General features: G+C 37.3%; 1 protein-coding gene across 2 annotated transcripts in view; it reads right to left on the reverse strand.

Moving 5' to 3' along the window:
• Positions 1-11,765, reverse strand: part of LOC126251522 (uncharacterized oxidoreductase MSMEG_2408/MSMEI_2347-like) — a 59,127-nt gene extending 47,362 nt beyond the window's left edge. Inside the window, exons 1-2 of one of the 2 annotated variants that reach the window (XM_049952004.1) lie at positions 11,445-11,764; positions 11,286-11,366 (exon numbers count right to left, since the gene is read on the reverse strand). In XM_049952004.1, coding sequence (XP_049807961.1) covers positions 11,286-11,366; positions 11,445-11,505 — 142 coding nt within the window. In that variant the 5' untranslated portion in view covers positions 11,506-11,764. Of the gene's footprint in view, positions 1-11,285; positions 11,367-11,444 lie in introns of both variants that reach the window. The other variant, XM_049952005.1, reaches the window with a different exon arrangement.
• Between the last annotated feature and the right edge of the window lie 11,004 nt (positions 11,766-22,769).

Consider the following 22,769-nt stretch of genomic DNA (forward strand, 5'->3'; position numbering starts at 1 on the left):
TAAACACAAAACTGAACAAAGCCAAAATCAGCACAAGGACAGCCACACATGAAGCATTCAACATTTTTCAAAGTAAAATTCTATCTATCAACTTCACTGACCATAATGCATTGAAACAGCAGTTGACACAGAGAAGATCAAAATATTAAACATCTTTTTCTCCAAACAGTTTCACTGAGCAGGATTCACTGTAGTTCCTTCTCTAAATCGTCATACAGATGTCAAAATTACACATCAAAATACATGACCGTGAAAGAGAAAAGCAACTGAAATCACTCAACAGAGGGAAGGCCACTGCACCTGATGAGATATCAATAACTTTCTATGTATACATAGAGTATGCGAAAGACTTTGCTCCTCTTCTGGCAGCAGTGTACCCTAGGTCACTGGAGGAGCAAAGCGTTCCTATTGATTAGTAAAGAGCACAGGTCATTCCCATTTCCAAGAAGAGTTGTCAAAAATATGCACAAAACTTTAGGCCTTTATCTCTGATATCAGTCTGTTGCACAGTTTTGGAACAAGTTTTATGCTTGCATATTATGACATTTCTGAAAACAGAAGAACACTGCATGAATCAACATGGGTTCTGAAGACAACGATCAACCTAACTTGGCCTCTTCATCCTCAAGACCCAGAAAGCAGTAGATACCAGTATCGAGGTTCATGCCACACTCCTTGCCTTCCGGAAAGCATTTTGTACAGTTCTGCATGTCACCAAACGAACAAAATATGGGTGTATGGAACATCAGACGAACTGTGTAAGAGAATTGAAGAGTTTCTATCGGACAGAACACAACATATAATGTTCAACACAAAGAAATCTTCAGATGTAAATGTACAAGGGTGGTTTGAAAAGTTCTCGGAATCACCATGAGAGGTCATGTGATATTCATTGGACTGTTACCTGTAAACACATGCCACATCAGTGCTCTTGCAAGAGAGCTGTGGCAGTGATGTGGTTCTGTTGTTCCCACTTAGTGATTTGTGAAGATGGGAAAAAATCAATATTCGAGCAGCGATTAAGTACTTTGTAAAGAAAGGTACAAAAGCAAAGGAAATTCATGCTGATTTCCAGAATACACTGGGGGACTCTGCTCCTTCATATTCAACTGTTGCCAAGTGGACAAATGAATTTGAATTTGTTCAGGAGAGCTCAGATGATGATCCACACAGTTGTTGGTGAAGATGTGTCACTATTCCAAAAATCACTGCAAAAAGTGGACAAAATTGTCACGGAGGATCATCAACAGAAAGTGTGTAAAATTGCCCATGCTTGCCAGATGTCATATGAAAAGGTATATCACATTTTAACTGAAGAATCAGAAATGAAAAAATTATCTGCAAAATGGGTGCCATGACTCTTGACGATGGATCAAAAACGCAAGAGAATTGACATATCGGAACAAGGTTTGGCCTATTTTAGGAGAAACAAACATGATTTTTTGTGCCAGTTTGTGACCACAGGTGAAACTTGGGTGCACTACTATACCTCAGAGACAAAACAACAGTCAAAGCAGTGGAAACACACTGGTTCTCTGACACCAAAGAAAGCAAAGACAATTCCTTCGGCACGAAAGGTCATGGCATCAGTGTTCTGGAATGCGAAGGGGATTCTGTTTGTAAATTACTTCCCCAGTGGGTAAATAATTAGTGGAGAATATTATGTTAACCTCCTGGAGAAATTGCAACAAAAGATACATGAAAAAAGGCCAGGTTTAGCAAGAAAGAAAGTTATCTTCCACCAAGACAATTCGTGCCCGCACACATGTGGCATCACCATGGCAAAATTATACGAACAACGGTATGAATTGTTGCCACACCTGCCTTAATCACCTGATATGGCTTCATCAGACTCCCATCTCTTCCCAAAACTGAACATTTTCTTGGTGGATGAAGATTCACTTCAAATGAAGAATTGATAGATGGAATTGACAACTATTTTGCAGGCCTGGAGGAAACTCATTTTTGAGATGGGATCACGGCACTGGAACATCGTTGGACCAAGCGAATTAATCTACAAGGAGACTGCATTGAAAAATTAAAAAAGTTTCAGTTTTTTTCTATTCCATTCCAAGAACTTTTCAAACCACCCTTGTAACATCAGAAAGTGTTATTTGACTGTTACTTTTCAAAATATATGTAAATGACCTAGTGGATAATGCCAGAAGTTTGAAAAGGCTTTTCACAGAGGATGCTGTTGTATACAGAGAAGTCACATTGCTAGAAAGCTGTAGCAAAATGCAGAAAGATCTGCAGAGGATCAATGCTTGATGCAGGAATTGGCAACAGATCTTCAAAGTAAGCAAATGTAACATATTGTACATAAATAAGCAGAAATACTCATTACTGTAGCATTACAAAATGCAGATCACTGGAGACAGTCATACCCATAAAATATCTAGAAGTGTGTGTACAAAGCAATTTATACTGTAACAACTACATAAAACTAACTGCAGGCATGGCAGATGTCAGACTGAGATTTATTGAAAGAATCTTCAGGAGTATTAGTCTAACCACAAAGGAGGTAGCTTACAAAACCTTCATTTGACCAATGGGATCCAAACCAGATAGAATTGAGAAGAGGAAATAGAGAAGAGCATTGTGTTTCATTACAGGCTCATTTAGTATGTATGAAAGTGTCATGGAGGTGCTCAGCCAACTTCAGTAGCAGGTGCTGCAAGAGAGGTATTCTACTTCACAGTGTGGTTTACTGTAAAGTTCTGACAGCACACATTCCTAGACTAGTCATCTAGTACATTTCTTCCAACTATGTGTACCTTGCAACAAAACCTCAAAGGTAAAAATTAGAGAGATTGAGCACACAAAGAGGCTTACCAGCAATCATTTTTCCCATGACCCATTCACACTGGAACAGAAAATGGGAGAAGTGACAGTGGTACACAAATCACCGTCTACCACACACTGTTAACTGGCTTGCACAGTATAGATGAGATAACTTTCTATTCCCAACACAAAACAAATGAGAAAGTAATGGTAAAATATTGTGAATCTGATGCAGTAAATACTCAATGATATCATTGCCTACGGTGTCCATCAATTACCGTCCACTGCTTTCAACATTGTTCCTTCTCTGCACGCAATAGATTTGATTAACAGTTCTCCTGGTTCTGTGGCAAAATTCATAATGTTACAGTTAATATTATATATTACGAAGTTGAAACTGGCAGTGTCATGATCTTTTACGAGTTTTACCCCCATGAAGATGAATGTAGACCTACCATGTAGTGGCAGTAGTTTTGCAGATAGTCCTACAATGAGAATCTGTCGATCTCAGGAGCTGAAGTTATATCTTTGAATTTGTGTACTTAAAAAATATTAATTATGTTTGCAGAAGAAAAGCAATAGCAGTAACTGCAGCATACTGGCTGTAGTATACACTTATGGTTGTTGGGCAGAGCCATATGTGAGCCAGTAGCTAACAGCCAGGGCATACAAACTTTGGCAGTGATGCAAGCAGTGCTTGGAATGTTGATTTAACTGCCCACGTATGCACAAAAGCAAAGGCTGATAACATTAAACCGCTGCCAATTAATATTATAGAGGAGCAAGATCATTTTTAGAGTGTGGGAAATTCACGATAGGTTCCCAATGATCCACAGAGAGACAGAAATTACAACTAGAAATAACATTGCTGTTTTGCTTAGGACAGGTTGGCACTGGATTTAAAGTACAATGATTATTTCTCTTTAAGTGGAATCCAGTTTAGACTCAGCCAACAGAAGAAGTGGGATTCCCTTTTCTTTCTCCTCTTTTTTTCTTTCCAAATGTGATGAAAATAACTCAACAAAGGATTTATTTATTATGCTGTCTGCACTGCAATTAGCTAGGGTTTGGAGTGGTTTTGCCAGTGCAAAAAGTGCAGATACGGAAGGCCAATTCTGTTCTTGTATTATAAAGTGAATTAACAAGGTTTTCAATTAAATACGAACACAATTTCCTACTTCTTAGTGCGCCCTTTTTACCTCCTTGAACTACAAAATGGTAGAGTTTGAGTGAGCAGCCAATCAAGTTTTTCAGTCACTTAATCATTATAAGATGTAGAGGAGGCTGTAAAGAAAATTCTTGTTTAATTCTGTTCAGGAAAGCATGTTGGATGGTGGTTTGTAGTCCATAAAAAAAGAAAAGGTTAAATTACCACTTGGAAAAGAATGAAGTTCAGCTAATCTTCTCCTGATTTAAAACAGCATTAACTGCTGCATGGTAGAAAATAATTAAAAAGATTCAAATAACACTTGCTTTTGGTTCCAGTAACAGTGCACTATGTCAGAAATTATTTGGCTGCATGAGAACGGCAGTTAAATAACAGCTCTGGTATTAACTGTAATGAGAAGCTTTCCTCTGATTTCAAAACAATTATGTTTAGTAGATGCAGATCAGATATTTAGTTAAAGCTATTTTTGTTTGATGCCACAGCATCCCTGTCATTTATTCAAGGGTAACAAATGCCTTCCACCGCCAGTAATTTATAAATTCATATTATACAGCTAGTTTTACAAGGATTAACTCAACTGTATACATGCATGTGCAAATAACACACTTGCACTGTTTGTGAGAGAGTCCTCATTATGGCTGTCATTATTCTGTTTTTTATGAAAATAAAACACATAGGCAGTGGTCACATCAAATGTTGGTTTGATTTAGAATATTTGTCTGAATCAATATAGGAAAACTGCAGAAAACTCAGAACTGAATGGTCAGTTATTGTCGTGGTAAGAATAACTGGACCTACTCATAGTAGCAGGTCTGCTGTACTGCTTTTCCAATTTAACATCAAAGTACTGTGGTTTTCTATGGTGTTTATTACTGGATTGGCGCACACGTTTGTAGTGTTTCTTCAGCTGAAACTTCTGAGTTGAGAGAGGCTGTGGTTGATGTATAAAACTTCCACCTAATGTTTTGTCTCCATCTGCGGGAGACATCATCTGAGGTTGTGCGACTACTCAGCCCAGAAGTTTCAGCTGAAGACAACACCGGCCGTGACAGCCTACATTGTATGATTTGTAGTGTTTATCCACAAGCTTAATAAACATGACAGATACACATAACACACTTTAGTCATCAATAATACATTTTCCTTTACTATTTACAACAGTCTGCCAAAACTGGAGTAGCTTTTTGATTCTGCAACTGAAGAAATCATATGGTTTTGAGGTGAAGAACTCATGTTCAGAGTGCATTTTCATCAGGAAAGGAAGTTCCTTGAAGGTTGTTCGATAGAAAGCAGAAAAGGTGATCCAAGATCAGGTCAATAAGGTGGGTGTGGAATGACCTTCCAATTTAACTCCAGTAAAGTGTTTTTTTGTCAATCTGGCAGAACGCAGGTCGGCGTTATCATGGAGTAGCATCACCTCATACAATTTTCCTGGTTGTGGTTCTTGGATTCTCTCTGCAAGGTGTCTTAATTGTTGGCAATAAATGTCAGCAGTGATGGTTACTATTTGGGAAAGCGATTCAAAGTACACCACATCGTCACTGATCTGCCATATGCAGAACATTATCCTTTGTGGATGCATGCAGTGCTTTGTATGGGGCAGTTGTTGATTTTGTTTGGGTTCACACATTCCTTTCTTTTCTTTATGTTAGCATAAAGACATCATTTATCACTACCAGAAATGATACAGGACAGGAATGGTCAGTGTTGTTCATGAGCCAATTGATGACGAGCAAACAGAGATGCACATATGGGACCCCACAGATTCTTGTGATTTTATGTTAGAGCATGAGGTACCCACACACCTGATTTTTTAACTTTCCCCATTGCAAGCAAATGCCGCACGATGGTGAAATGATCACAGTTGTTCACATTTACACCAGTTCTTAAGTACACTGAGATGAATCACTGCGGATTAATGCATTTAAACAATCCTTATCAAATCCTGAATGTCTCCCTGAACATGGAGATTCACTAACACTGAACCAAACCTCCTTAAAACAACAAAACCATTTTCTTGCTGTGCTCTGTCCAATGGCTTTATCCCCATGCATGGTATAAGTGTTTCTGGCTGTGTCCACAGATGTCACCCCTCTGTGGGACTCAATCAGAATGATATGTCAGCAATGTTCTGATTTCCTCATTTGGCACTCCATTTTCTAGCATCCACACCTCCACTCACTATCCCCAAATGACAAAATGCAAACTCAGATAGCAACTGTGAACTAAAAATAAAAAATGAAAACTGATAAATACAATCATAGCAACCAGGATACCAATAAGCAAAACAAAAATGCTACAAGCTTATGTACCAGCCTAATATTTCTTGTTGATGCTCTTCTTTTATTGAAGGTGATGTAAGTTCAACAGTACAAAATTGGAAGAGGAGTGTTTTCCTTCTTGTTTAATATCTGTCTGGACAGACAAAACAAACACCTATCCTCATGAACTTGAGGCCAGTGTCTTAACAAACACATTACCTCATTTAGTTCTTTGTTTATTTCATTCCATGGATTCTTGGAGGTTTTTTGTTGCTAATGAATATGTTACATCAGTGCACACAAAGATCTGTCCTAAACAATAAGTAATTTACATCACCAAAGTTGCATAAGGCTCTCTTTTTTTTTTTTTTTTTTTTTATTTATTCCATTACTGGTTCCAGGCGTTACTTTTCTTCAAGAGACGTGAGACCTATGTTATACAAACAAAATTACACATTCACTATACACTTCAGACAACACAAAAAGTGAATTTAACAATTAGTAGAATAAACATGAGATTCTTAGATAATGAGTTTAATACAGGGTGTTACAAAAAGGTATGGCCAAACTTTCAGGAAACATTCCTCACACACAAACAAAGAAAATATGTTATGTGGACATGTGTCCGGAAACGCTTACTTTCCATGTTAGAGCTCATTTTATTACTTCTCTTCAAATCACATTAATCATGAAATGGAAACACACAGCAACAGAATGTACCAGCGTGACTTCAAACACTTTGTTACAGGAAATGTTCAAAATGTCCTCCGTTAGCGAGGATACATGCATCCACCCTCCGTCGCATGAAATCCCTGATGCGCTGATGCAGCCCTGGAGAATGGCGTATTGTATCACAGCCGTCCACAATACGAGCACGAAGAGTCTCTACATTTGGTACCGGGGTTGCGTAGACAAGAGCTTTCAAATGCCCCCATAAATGAAAGTCAAGAGGGTTGAGGTTAGGAGAGCGTGGAGGCCGTGGAATTGGTCCGCCTCTACCGATCCATCGGTCACCGAATCTGTTGTTGAGAAGCGTATGAACACTTCGACCGAAATGTGCAGTAGCTCCATCGTGCATGAAACATGTTGTGTCGTACTTGTAAAGGCACATGTTCTAGCAAGACAGGTAGAGTATCCCGTATGTAATCATAACGTGCTCCACTGAGCGTAGGTGGACGAAACTAAAATGAGCTCTAACATGGAAATTAAGCGTTTCTGGACACATGTCCACATAACATCTTTATTTTATTTGTGTGTGAGGAATGCTTCCTAAAAGTTTGGCCGTACCTTTTTGTAACACCCTGTATATAGGGTTTGTATAAAAGTAAGGAATCCACATTCTGGATAAAATGTATTGAAAATATCACTACAAACAATTAAAATTCTTCAAAATTGGGCACTTAGTTGTCAACACACTTCTACCAACGTATTTCCCACACTTGGAAAGCACAATGGAAGTCAGGTTTCTTGAGATGTTTGTATCTTGGAAGTCATTTTCCGGAATGTACTTCAAGCAGTGTATCAAAATCAGTTTGACCTGAGCTAAAGCCTCATTATGTTATTCTTTGAGGGTTGTATTCACTCAAGCAAACAGATAAAACTCCACCAGTGTCCCTCATGACTGGAGGGGTTGGGCAAGCACTGTGATGCTGTTTCAAGAAGATAGTAATTGACCACAAAGCAGTGCAGTTGGTCATGATGCAACATCCTGCTCTCAGTTGACCCTACTCTTCAGTCTTCTCTGCAAGTCTATGAAGTGACAGTCTGTCCCTCACATCCATCACTCACACAATCGCACAATGTCCTCATGGTTGAGCTTTCTGCTCAGGGTTCATTTTCTACACTCTCCCTATCATCTTCAAAGCACATGTGGCATCTCAAAACAACAGCTTTTCGTAAGTTTTCAGTTGCAAACACTTTCTGCATCATGGTCAATGTCTCCATAAATAATCTGCTAAGCCTCACACAGAATTTGATGGCGTAACACTGTTCAGTAGAATGTTGTGTTCCGAGATTCACCTGAGCCTACATACTGGGATACACTAAAATTATGATACTAACCATACAGAAGCTCATGGGCAACATAATGCCAGGTGCATTTTGAAGGCGGCGAATCCCTCCACTGAAGCTATCTGGAGTGAGTACACTGGGACATACAGTAGCATCCAAAAACTTTAGGACTCATTACTTTTACATAAATCTTGTACGTATATGGATGTAAGTGTACTTTTTTTTTTATTTTGAGCTGTTCACCATTCTGTATCCTACAGTGTACAGTGATTGTGTGTTCCTGTTTTTGTACAGCTTAGGTCTTGTGTTACTAGATAAACAGCAATGTCTGAAACTGGTCACGAAATAAAACAAATTTTATTCATCCGGGGTGCTTTAACAAAGCACAGTACTTTACTTGCAAAAGGATCATTTGATAATGAATAGCATTTTTCAGTTTAATCTGAGAAAAGCCATAAGTAATATAAACAGACACATAAAGGTATAAACACATGTCTAAGACAGATGGACAGCCTTGGGCTTGTTCAAGTAACTATTACTACATATTCATGAAGCGATTTAGAATAAAATACAACAGGATGGCCACATAATAGAGAATGAGCCTCCATCTTCCAAAATACAAGGCCCGTGTCTTAACAAATGCACTACCTCATTGAGTTCATACATACCACACAATTTTGTTATATTTTTATGTACTTGGAACAATTTAGTTTGATACGACTAGAAACTATTAGATGCTGTTCATTGCCTATCAACACTCACTGCACACGTACCACCACACATGAAGCAGCTACCACAAATCTACCTTCAGTGTTCCTGAAAATGCTGAGTCAGCATCTCCTCATGATGAGTGAGATGCTGAGCTCAGGAAGATACAATTTTGGTTCCCTAATACAGCTACAAAGGAGACCTGAATGAAATCCTTAAAGGTATTATAGCCTTTCAGAATGAAAAAATGGCACCTACAAAACAGCCAGAATGAGAAATGATCAGGTAGTTTGATTTTATATAATACTACATCACAGTAAGAAAAATTAAGAACTAAACACACTAGTACACATGTCTGAAATAAATAGCTAAAACAATAAATTTAAATCAATATGGAATTCTTAAAGCAGAGAAAGGGAAAGAAGTCATGGGAGACAATATTATTTCTATTAAAAAGAATACCAGCATAATAAGACATGGTCCAAGTGAAACAGATCATTTTTAATAAATACTTTTTAACAACAGGCAAGAATACTGATGCAAATAAAGCAAGATGTAAAACAAGCTGAAGAAGCAACACAGAGAAAACTTAATGGCATTAAAACTTTTCTCTCATGCTACTGGAAATAATGAACATCAAGGCCCTCAAAAGCAAAAGTTCATATGTGGCTGCAGTACTATGATACATAACATTCTTAGCCTTATTAATTCACGTTATACTCCCAGGCAGACAAAAAAAGATTCATATCTTGTACTTAACCACACTCTTAAGACACCCTGTATATTTTTAATAAATGTGAACAATTTTTGCTCAATTGACAAATTGCTCATCATAGTATTTACTGTGAATATGATCTACATAACACAATGAACTCAACTAATTCAGAATAAATAAAGGAAACGGAGATATTTTTTTTACAAGTTTAATGAATTAGCTAATTTGCAAGTAAGAAGATACAATCAATTTAAACTTTTTATTCCAGCTACAGTGAATTATTGTGCAATGACCACCTTCTATGAGATGTGATAGACTCATGCCCTCGACTTATATATTCTCCACATCATTGCCTTGCTTTGATAGCTCTAAGCATTACAGACACCAATAAGAATATTCTGACATTCGGTTTTCCATTCTTCCGAGGGAGTGCCTTAGTCTCTCAAGCAGGCTACATCCCATTTATGATGCATATACCTAAATTTCAATAATTATGTCATTAGCTTTATTGACATCAGGCTGTTTATCTAATAACGTTAGGGAAAAGTAATTTAATTTATTGTAGAAAAATGTTTGATGCAGCCTAGACATTTTCTTCAATCAGCTGCAGCATCTCTTGCACTTGCCACATATTTCTGTCACACAGGTGTGAAACTCATTTCTGAAAGTCAGTCTGCAGGTAGGCACACACACTTCAGATGGATTGTTGTTGACTGGTGTAAATCATATGATAAACTTACTTGCAGTCACCAGTGTCCTCCAAGACAAAACGCATTAATAATATTTTCTCAACTGGGACAGTTGATAAGAGTTGTCACTAAACATCTAAACGTAAACCACAAACTTAGCCAATGTAAATTAAGCTGAAACAGTGGCAAACCATTCCTCTTTTCCCCAATTTCTGAACTGTTCTGTGCCTTACGTTTTGATCCATTTAACAAAATAAATAAATAAAATCCTGTTGTGCTCAGAATAGTTTTGGGCCACCACTTTTTTGGTCTCGATGCTTGCGTACTTCCTGTTAACAACTTGGCACTTATGCAGTTTAGCAGGTACGGAAAAAATTTTTCATTTTTTTTCAAAATCTGATCTGACTCATCATCATGTGTCGTTATGCGGTGGGGGGAGTCTGCAGTGCCCCCCCCCCATCCCCCCACAGGCTTCATTAGTGTCAAATCAATATTTTCGAATCATAGGCGGCCACTGCCGCGGCCGCATTCCAAAAAAAAAAAAACTCCCAACCTAACCTCAAGTGGGCTACGCTACAGATCAATATGTTCATCAAATTGCTTCATATTACGTATACATGTTCTTTAAACAAGAGTACATCAAACCATGTATTAGGTTTTCGAAATTTCGATATTTCATTTTTTTGCCATGTTGGACTTAGAAAAGTTGCGTTTAGATTAAGCGACAAAAGTTAAAGTTCTTAAAACAATTTTTTTGATGTAAATAATTGACTGGGGCGAAAATAAATATCGTATTCGTAATCAGCGTATCACATTTGACTATAATCGATCAAATTTTGAAAAAAAAAAAAATGAAAAATTTTTTCCGTACCTGCTAAACTGCATAAGTGCCAACAACTTTACTGTACAATACAATCAGTATATTATTCGAAAGTTTTTTAACATCTTACCGATAGATTTGTATCCAGCTTTGAGTGCAGCATCAATTACGCTGTATATTAGATTTTTTCCCTTTATTTTATACGTCCCAACTGAAATAGAACAAAGAACTGGTAGCAGGTATTATAAATCAACGTCACTCCTTACAGTCAGTTACGTTTTATTCTTACATCCAACCATGGGAAACTCTCGTCCTGTATTTAACTTGTATACATAATCTTGGACATCCATGACACGAAGATGTAGTTAAAACTTTTCGTTATTTACGGCTTAAATCTTCATGAAATTGTACTCAGTTCTACTTCTACCATTCAGAAACGCGCCACATCACATGAGTATATTTACTTAGATTTTCGAATTCGACCACGCCGTCCGCCGATAACAGCTGATGCACGGCTACTATTCAATCACAACAAAGCAATGAACTCGTGACGTAGAGATTATTGTGACAAAATGTGAGTAGGACCTTTGAACTATCGAATATTCGAATCGCAATAAAGAAATCTGGAGCCGGATCCACACACGCGTTTTGACTTCACAGCTAGTGGCATATTGCTGAGGTACACAAAAAAAAGTTATTTCGCGCTGTTATTCGTAGCGCTGTGTTCTCGCCTGCTTGTGTAAAAATCGTGACCTGTTGCATATCCCGGTAAGAAACAATATTTTCTTTTTTTTATAATCTTCTCAATTGTTCGCATTATTTTCAGAGTGAAATAAGCAAAAACGCATCGTACTGTGCGTCTGCTAAGTGCATTAACTTTGAGCCTAGAACCGAGGGCATTCATTACCACTGGTTTCTAAAAGATTTTGAATTGCAACTTGAATGGTTGTCTTGTTGTAAACGAGAGGACAAGATCAATATTAAGAACAGAAGGATACATTTCGAACATTATGTGGCAAAAAATAACGTAACTGATAGAAATAACCGGTTACTGAAAAGTAACGGTTACTGCGATAACCGTTCCTCTGATACAGGCAGTTATTTCAATAACTGTCTAATGTCTGTTGACCGAAGATCGTACTACGCTTTCCCGTCAACTCATTGGAGATCTGCCTAGGAACTAAGGAGAGGGTAGACCATTTGGGAGGCGTTCTATAGGCCATGGGAATAACTGTGAGACTGCGCGCCATCTGTTGATAAGAACTGTGTACTATATCGTGCGCCTTCGTTACTTTTAGCACAAACAATTAAATAAGGTTAATGTCCGAGCGGTGGCTGATAGGAGCTGCAGTACAGGCATTAACAAGTACGGTCGTTCCCTTAAGCCACCGCCTCATATGTCAATTTAGCTTGGACGGGTTGTATAAAGAGAGGTACCATAAGGAATTCGAGCGACTATGGAAATAACTGTCAGAGATCGGTATTTTCCTCTGGCAGTTATCGCTATTGGCTCACAGTTCTCGCTCTCTGGCAGTTATCGGATTACAAGTAACCTGGAAGTTGGTAACGGAATAACTGTGTGTCTGTGTTCCTGATACAGTGACTCCAGTCTTAGACCCCGGTGATATTACAGAGACGATAGTTACTGGAGCGAACAAATATTTACGTACTTCTTCGGAAATAGCCGCTGGCCATCGCGAATGACAAATAACATGTCAGAAAGTATAACATAATACAGTGGAATATAATAATTATTATCCTCATCATTTGTCAGGATATTGTCAAAATATGTGAATATATCACAGTAACTGCTAATATTTACAGAATTGGTACACTGACAGAATAAAACACAGTTACATACTTTTAATAAATTTATCGTACACAGAATACCCGATCTTGACTGTTGCAACCAAGTGCTGTCAAAACTGAAATATAGCAGAATTTTTATCTAAGCTGGTCTATCAGTCTGTGTTACGATACTCATTCATCTACAGAGTAGAAGGAGGGGTCAATGGAAGCGTCTGATTCCAACCGTCTGCTTCGACGTAAAGGTGTTGTGGTGTGTGAATGTCATTACGGCACGGTGTTTATGAGTTGGTTTTTGTGTGTGTGGGGGGGGGGGGGAAGGGGGGGGGGCTGTCGATCTAGGTTGCAGTGCCGGAATTTGCTGGTGGTATTTAATTTTTTTTTTCTAGCTGTGATGTTTTGTGTATTTATGAAGTATTGAATGTGATTTAATTTATGTAGGGATGATTGATTTGTGGACTTTTGGGATTGTGGTTTTATTTTTCACAGTTGTAGGTGTTGGTTTTTTGGCATCAGTAGCTGTGGTGGACCTATATAGGTCACCGGAAATGACCGATTCCCATTTTCATAGTTGTGTGTGTTGATGTTTTAGTATCGTCATCTGAGGTTGACCTATGTAGGTCACGGGAAATGTCCAATTCCAATTTTCGTACTTTTAGTTGTGGGTATTGGTATTTTGGTATGGTCACCTATAGTTGACCTATATTGTTCAAGGGAAGTGTCCGATTCCTGCAGATTTTTGTTGGTGTAGCAGAATGCTGTATTTTTTCCTTTTTGTTCTTCATTTTGTGTTTTGGGATCATGGTGTGTTTTTTTAATAGCTTGTCCTCACCCTAAAACCCCCAACTTCCCGCAGTTGTTCCATTGGTTTGATTGTATTTTTTAATTACTATTAAAAACAGTCTTGATCACGATTTATTTAACAAGGTGACCGGTTTCGACCACTACTGTGGTCATCTTCAGACCATTGAGTAGGAAACTTTTTCTGTTGGAGAATCACTATTTTTCGTGGGAAATGTTATTGTATTATTTATTTGTATCTTCGTGTTTGTTGCCATGTGTATGTAGTGACATCATAGACACACTTAAAATAGCCATTTCCGGCACATTGATGACGGGTGGAATCAGACACTTCTGTATCAAATAGTCTTTCAAACACACTGTAAACTGTGCCTTATCTGAAACCAAGTTTTTAATGGTTGCTGACTTGCTGGCAGTTTATTGAAAATGCATGTTCCTGAATATTGGACCCCGTTTGGACCAAGGTAAGTAATTTTAGGTCTTTATGTAGATTGCTGTTCCCATTTCTAGTACTGATATTATGTATTAAGCTATTGGTTGGAAATACTTGTAACAAATTTCATTAAGGAATAAATATACTAGGAAGCAGTGGTTAGAATACAAAGTTCCTTGAACAGGTTCCTATATGATGTTCTTGAATTGATACCACAAACTATTTTTATTACACGCTTTTACATGCGAAAAGCTTTTGCTACGTTTGATAAGTTACCACAGAATATATTCCTTTATGAAATAATAGAATGAAAAAAATGTGGTATGGCCTTCCCAACTGAATTTATTATCGAGTTGTAGTCCCAGAAATGTAACACTGTCAACCTTTTCGATCTGCATGTCTTCATATCTTATAAACATGCTGTCGCTGGAGAAATCGAGCAGTTTCCAAATCTGACATAAAACTTGGATTAGCGTACTCACACTTTCCCCAATAGGACTAGCTTTTACAGCACAGGAGTAAACGAATCTGTCACATTACATATATTTTTTGTTGTATAACAAGGCTGTACACTTTATTCTATTATGTGAGCAGCACAAGACATTAAGCTTCGAATTTAACCTACAGTACTCAGTTTACATATTACTTCATACTTAAAAACGCACGTTGTTAACATTTTACTTAAACATTGCTTTGGCGAAGTTCCGCGTACTTTCTGTCACAGTTGCGAAGATAATATTTCTAATAGCGACCGATAACCTACAAACATATAATATGAAACACTAATAATCGTTCTAACATCAACTAAAATGTACCCGGAGTTAATAAGCTAAGGTTATGACACGATTCATATGACATTCCTGCTATTTCACACTACTCGCGGTTATACTGATAACTAAACTGATGGATTCCAACTATGTCGTTATTTAACTGTCGGAGTATTCGGTATTCGCTAGCGAAAAATAACTTGACAGTTATTAATAACGGTTAACGATAATGGTTATCAAAGAATAACTGGAACTGTGATAACGGTTACTCCAGAATAACCGTTTTGCCCACCTCTACTATTCAATCACAACAAAGCAATGAACTCGTGACGTAGAGATTATTGTGACAAAATGTGAGTAGGACCTTTGAACTATCGAATATTCGAATCGCAATAAAGAAATCTGGAGCCGGATCCACACACGCGTTTTGACTTCACAGCTAGTGGCATATTGCTGAGGCACACAAAAAAAAGTTATTTCGCGCTGTTGTTCGTAGCGCTGTGTTCTCGCCTGCTTGTGTAAAAATCGTGACCTGTTGCATATCCCGGTAAGAAACAATATTTTCTTTTTTTTATAATCTTCTCAATTGTTCGCATTATTTTCAGAGTGAAATAAGCAAAAACGCATCGTACTGTGCGTCTGCTAAGTACATTAACCTTGAGCCTAGAACCGAGGGCATTCATTACCACTGGTTTCTAAAAGATTTTGAATTGCAACTTGAATGGTTGTCTTGTTATAAACGAGAGGACAAGATCAATATTAAGAACAGAAGGATACATTTTGAACATTTTCGTCCACAGGATTACAAACGGGACATGCAAAATGAATTGTTGGATTTACCTAGAAGGAAGTTGCTGGAGTCAGATGTAACTCCATCCCAAAAAATACCTAGACGTACAGAAGGGGGCTCTCAAAATATTGTAAGTCTTCTTTCCCAAGAAAACAAAACTAGGCGAGTCAGTTAAAACAGAAATTCCTTCTGATTTGGTCGTTATAAGCAATCAGCAAGAAATTAAGGACTTTGAGGAAGAGTTGGCTATTGTGAAGAGAGCAACAATTTTACTGGAGCAAAAAATCGCAGCTTCTTTATAGAAGATGGACAGAGTAAGTAATAAGGTTATTCAATTGAATTGATTGACTTGCCTGTAAAAAAAAATTGTGTTCTATGCATGATCATCAGTCTGCACACAAATATACAAATGGTAAATATATATAAATATTATTACATACACATATTATATTGTACTCATAATATAATTTCTGTTACACAGATTACACAAATCACAAATTATGTTGTATGCTCTAAGCTACAACATTCTTTGTTACAATCATGTTTATAATTAAAGATCATCTTGTTTCATTAGATTAAATTCATTCATGTTATAAAATGCTGTCTCTTTCAACTATGTCTCTACTACTATTTTAAATTCATTTTCATGTAATGCCCCTTTTTCAAGTGATAAAATGTTGAAAAATAATTTTCCAACACGTAGAAAATTATTTTGGTTGGTTGGCTGGTTGATTATGGGGAATGGACCAAACAGCGTGGTCACCAGTCCCATTGGATTAGGGAAGCATGAGGAAGGAAGCCAACTGTGACCTTTCAAAGGAAACATCCCAGCATTTGCCTGAAGTGATTTAGGAAAATCACAGAAGACCTCAGGATGGCTGGACCTGGGTTTGAACCGTCATCCTCCCAAATGCGAGTCCAGTGTGCTAATCACCGCGCCATCTAGCTCGGTATTATTTTGGACCTTACTTAAAAGAGTCCAAGGAATGTTCAGTAAGTTCCTGTCGCTGGTTTCATTTGAGTGCACATCTGATCTAAGTCTATAATGTCTCAGTGTTTCACTCAAGGATTAATTCGTTGGCAGATGTAGTAAAAGAAATGTAAAGTAGAGTCCAGACGACATTGCAGATGCTCTTACTTTGAGAGCTTTATCTTCAAAAGCATAAGCTCACCTAAAGAGGAAAAAAACTATACTTCACGATGTCATCCAACATTCCAAAAATGGACAACCAGTTTAAGTGTCAACCAAGGATTTTAAAGAAAGTGCTAAGTTTAATTAAGGCTAAAAAGTTGGTGTATTTACAACTAAGACGTATTTTTCGAACGCTGTGGACAATACAAGAAAAATATTGGCTTTTTATGATGTACTGCATTTTCTAAAATATAAGAAATCATTTTATTGACGATAGAATCACTGTGTGATATATCCTTCATAAATACTGCAAAAGAAGCTTCATCGAATTGTTAAACAACGTTTTTCATGTGTTGAACTCAAGATCAGAAAGCATCTCTTAGAAGTGGTTATTGTTTCAACTGCAGAAGACAAGAAAATTTCCTGAAGAGGTTTTTCAAAATTTAATCGAATTTTCATACAGGAAAAAGAAACAGTCCCCTCCCATTTCGAAATGGATTTGTTACATCAGTGAATTCACTTTTCACAGATATGAAAAATTCTGGTGCCACCTACACCCTAACTGCCAGACTGAATCAAGATCGTCCTTAAAATTCTTTTCTGCAAACCTGGTCTTGGTGCATTTTATAATAATCCCACACAATGCAAGGTGAAAAATAGAATTCACCTATTATTACTGACTGGCAGGGTCACATATATGCCTTTGACCCTTTGTGCTTCCACTGCAGAGAAGAGAGATCAAAATTTTGTAGGAGAAACTGTGGGAGAATTCGAGAATTTTATTTCTAGTTGGTTGTGCAAAAAAGTAGCCAACACATCATGTCACAATATTCTGAATGAAGAAGACTTGTTTTAGAATGTGATCTCGGTGATTTACTCTTAATGCTTTAAAACACTTGGCAGGATACATCGCATTTTTAAGTGCAGAAACTTCGACAGTTCATGAGGAATTAGAACAACAAAACGCCATGTCTATGCAAAATTAACTGCAAAATAAGACTGGATAAGTGTACTTTCGAAAGATGAGTTTACTTCTTCATCTCCTAAGTGGTTTGATGCAATATTCAACTTAAAAATTATGTTTGTATTTATTAATGGAGCAATTTTTCAAATGTGTGTTGAAATTATTAGCAATAATATTACAATATAGATTTCCCATATTGATAAGAAAATAATTAACGATAATTTTATCTGATTTAGATTTTTGAAGAAAGGAGCCATATGGGATATGCTGAAGTTAGCTTTGATGAAAAGAAATCTTCACTGGGGTGCACTGTCTTCAGCAATTTTGAGTTAAAGTCTCCTCATTGGCGCCGCAAATTTCGTCATTTCTCTCAGATAGTTAAGTAGCACACAAAATTGTAAAATGTTCACATTAATCATGTACTTAAGTCTTAAGTATGAGTGGCGACTATCCACAATTTACTATCTATCGGAACACCTAGAAATCTGAACTGTTCAGTTTCACTAATCATATGCACATTCTGTTAAATTTAAATGTCAGGTTTTGTTGAATTCTGTGTTAGAAACTGTAAAAACTGAGTCTTACTGTGATTTAGCGTTAGTTTAATTTCTACAAGCCATGGGCTGCACTATTTGAAACCGAGCCAATGTTACACACAACATCCTTTACTTCCAAGCTAGAGTCATCAGCAAACAGAAAGATGTTAGTGTTACTCGTAATACTAGAGGGCATACATTTATATAATTTAGGAACAGGAGTGGTCCCAACACTCATCCCTGGGGCACCCCTCCCCCTCGCCACACTTGACCTTACCCCATTCAGACCTCAGATCACAGCTATTCTCAACACTGTGAATAACGAACTTTTGCTGTCTGTTACTAAAGTAACAGGTGAACCAGTTGTGAGCTACTCCCGGTATTCCATAATGGTCCAACTTCTGGAGCAATATTTTATGATCAACACAATCGAATGCCTTAGTTAAGTCAAAAACCTGCCTGGCGTTCGAAACCTTTTCTTTAACCCATCCAATACCTCACAGAGTAAAGAGATTATACCATTTTCAGTTGTTAAACAACTTCTAATGCCAAACCGTACACTTGATAGCAAATCGTGTGATATAAAATGATCAGTTATCCTTACATACACAGCCTTTACAATAACTTTAGCAAACACTGATGGCATAGGAACAGGTCTAAAATTATTTACATTATCCCTTTCTCCCTTTTTATAAAGTGGCTTTACTACTGTGTACTTTAATCATTCAGGAAACTGACCATTCCTAAAGGAAAAATTACAAAATGGCTAAATCAGGGCTAACATGTGGAACACAGTACTATAATATTCTGCTAGGCAATCAATCATAACCATGAAAGACGTTAGTCTTCAGTGATTTAATTATTGACTCATTCTCCCTCTTGTCTGTATCACAAAGGAGTATTTCAGACATCAATCTCGGAGAGACATTTGCAAAGAATGTTACATGATTCTCTGTAGGAAGTAAATTTTTATTTAATTCACCAGCAATGCTCAGAAAATGATTGTTAAATACTTTACATATATCTGATTTATCTTTAACAGAAATATTTTTACTACATCGTTTTTACTATATCGTTGACCTTGTGCTGCTGACCAGACACTTCCTTCACAACTGACCATATAGTTTTAATTTTATCCTGTGAATTAGCTATTCTATTTGCATACCACAAAATCTTTGCCTTCCTAATAACATTTTTAAGCCCCTTACAATACTGTTTGTAATGGGATACTGTAGCTTGATTGTGACTACTTCTAACATTCTTATATAATTCCTGTTTTGTTCTACATGATATCCTTATCCCATTAGTCAGCACGAGATACGTCTTAAGCAAAACATTATACTTATCATCTATGTTATTGGCACTATAAACATCCTGCCACTCTTGTTCCTTGACTAGGTTCAAAAAACTCTCTATGGCAGTTGGATTAACTTTCCTACATAGTGTGTAATTATATGTGACATTTGTTTGAGTGGAAAAGCCTTTTTGTGTTCAAATTTGTGCATCATGGTCTGAAAGGCCATTCACCCTTTTACTAACAGAATGTCCATCTAATAATGAAGAATGAATAAAATATTGTCTATGGCTGTGATACTGTTCCCCTGCACTCTAGTTGGAAAAAACACAATGTGCATCAGATCATATGAATTAAGGAGATCTACCAACATTCTTTTTCTTGCTCCATTACAGACAAAATTTATATTGAAGTTACCACATAATTGATTTTTGATACTTCCTACAAAGTGAATCAAGCACCCTTTCTAGCTTTAGCAGTAATGCATTATATCTCCTGAATTCACATTTATTTCATAATAACAATTCTACACTTTCTTCAGCAAAAACGGAGAAATCATATTTTCTGCTATATTTTTTGGAAAATTCGTCATGATTCCAAGTTAGCTACACTTCCCAAATTACATTCAAGGTAAGATTTTCTTTTTGTGTCATAACATCACTTCAAACTCGTGTACCAGTTTCTTTGACCTTTTTTGGCTATTGTATGTCTGCTGTTTGTTGTAAGTATCCCCTGGTAATGGACAGCAAAACAAGTGAATTATTTGTTTCTAAATCTTGGGTAATACATTGCTGCAGTAATTAAAGTTAGTTCAGAAAGACGAAAACTGACATCCAATCGTCTGTTGGCATTTTATCAATAAAAAAAGTTGCCAATGTGCTACAATATTATGGCCTCTTTTATGTACTCATACCCAGCATCTCTTCTGAAAATTTTGAGTCTCAGTACTTCTTGTAAGTGCTTAGATGCGTGTTGGACAGAAAAACTATTACATATTCTAATGGAAATCTTATTCAAAGGTAATTCTAAAACACATTCATATGACGGTGGACATCCAGAGCGCTAAAAAAACGTTTGTTTACTCATTTGGTACCATTACAAACACAAAACAATTGTTTTAATTATATCAATGAGACACCCACATCTGATAGTGTTAGCAATCTCCTCCTGAAGCTCAACCTGTAGAATGGTTTGAACTCTAAAGTGTTTCACTAGGCATGGTGGTGTCTTTGCTTCCTCCCACCTCTGAACTGACTAACTGACTTGTAAAACTTACTCTTCAAAATGCACTCCATAACATGTTTCAGCTTGACTTGGCAATTTTCTTGGTTTCAGATGAAAGAATCGGTAAGTAACAGAAGAAGTCATAGAACCAGTGGGAGATTGAATACAACACTTTCCGCTTGTTTATGCACTGTGTCACCAAGGGACATTTATTTTCAATCCATTAATAAGTTATTTATCAAATAGAAACTGTAGTGAGACAAGGGATCAAACACTATTCATAGGAATACAGGAATTAAACAGAGAAAATTCAGCGGCATTCGATCTTATTCATTATGTATGTTAAAAATGATTTACTCACAAATAAATCTGCTTGCATGATGTGCTTATTCGAATAATTATACAGACAGAGATTTATCTGAATAATGCCCATATTTGCTGAGCTTCCTTCATCTTTCTGTTCACTGCAGTTAATATCATCAACAGTAATGAAACCCATTAGTTCATTAGTATTGGAACAGAGGTAGAGATGGCGCACTTTAATTGAGACATCTCCCATACTCTTCCCAAGACCAATATCACCCCCTCTCACTCCTCCAAAGGTGAAGGTCAAGATCAAGACAGTCACTGTTATAGCAGATTGTATACGAAATTTAAACAAAAAAAGAATGATGAAGGGTTTAACAAAAGAGTTTAACAACCAGTCACAAGATCATCGAAAATTGTCTGAAGTGGTACAATATGAGAAAATGTATGAAAAAAGATCACAAAGTTCCACATCAGAAAAATTTGAACTACAAATGTGATAGAGAATGATTATGATTACGAAATACAAACAATTACGATGTGAACACTACACTCGAAAGCTGAAGCTTTAACGATATGAATTTCACCAATGAAAACCGACCGGACAAAGTTTTATCACGAAAAAATTGCCACCCCAAAAAACGATACGAATTTCGCCACTGAAATAATTTTTTTACGAAAAACCAGTCATTGACATTACGAAAGCTATGAGAAAGTTAAAAACAAGGAAATAACAGGAGTGCCTGCTGGGTAGGAGGAAACATCTTCATTAATGGGTGTGTAGCATTGCAAAGCTTGCCCACCTGTAGTGGTCCCTGGCACAGTGGAGCACAGTGCAACCCACACCTGCCAGTGAATTAAGTCTACAACATTGTGCATGCAGCCAGCCCAGCAGCCCAGTCCACCACCAGCACACGGTGCAATCAACCCTACATTCCTCGCACCAGCGATCTTCCCCACCTGCTGCCACAACAGATGGACTGATACAGTGGCATGCAGCTATGTGGGTTCCCACGGCAGCTCGTCTTTGTCAAGTCATGATGCTGTAGTGACACTTAGATATCTGCTGGAGATAGGATCACACCTGAAGTCGATGGCGCTCTCCGAAGAGCCCATAACTGACTGGCCTTGTGTGTCTCATAGCAAGCTGGTGTGGGTGAAGTGGGCAGCCCTATACGAGTCGCCATTGCGCTTTATCGACTGAGCGATAATACAGGACAACAGCTATACTGGCTCATTTAACTTGGCTAGCACAAGCCACGCAGTTGGGCCAACTAACCTGCTGTGGTGTGAGCAATTGCAGTTACGATGTAAAAAGAGACGAGAAGAGAAACAATATAGTTTAGAATGTCAGTTAATTTTTAAACAGAATTAAACCATATTTAGCATTACCACTCGCTGCTTATTGGATCAGACAGAAAGCATAGCATGCTCCCATTTTTAGGTAGCATAGTATTGTAATTAGAAACAAGAGTAATGAAACTTCTGAACTTAAGCAAAGGGCATTTTTTTTGTATGAGCTATGTGTGACTCAAAAGCGTATTCCAAAGATTTCACTGTA

Source organism: Schistocerca nitens, chromosome 4 (assembly GCF_023898315.1).
Source record: "Schistocerca nitens isolate TAMUIC-IGC-003100 chromosome 4, iqSchNite1.1, whole genome shotgun sequence".
Lineage (NCBI taxonomy): Eukaryota > Metazoa > Arthropoda > Insecta > Orthoptera > Acrididae > Schistocerca > Schistocerca nitens.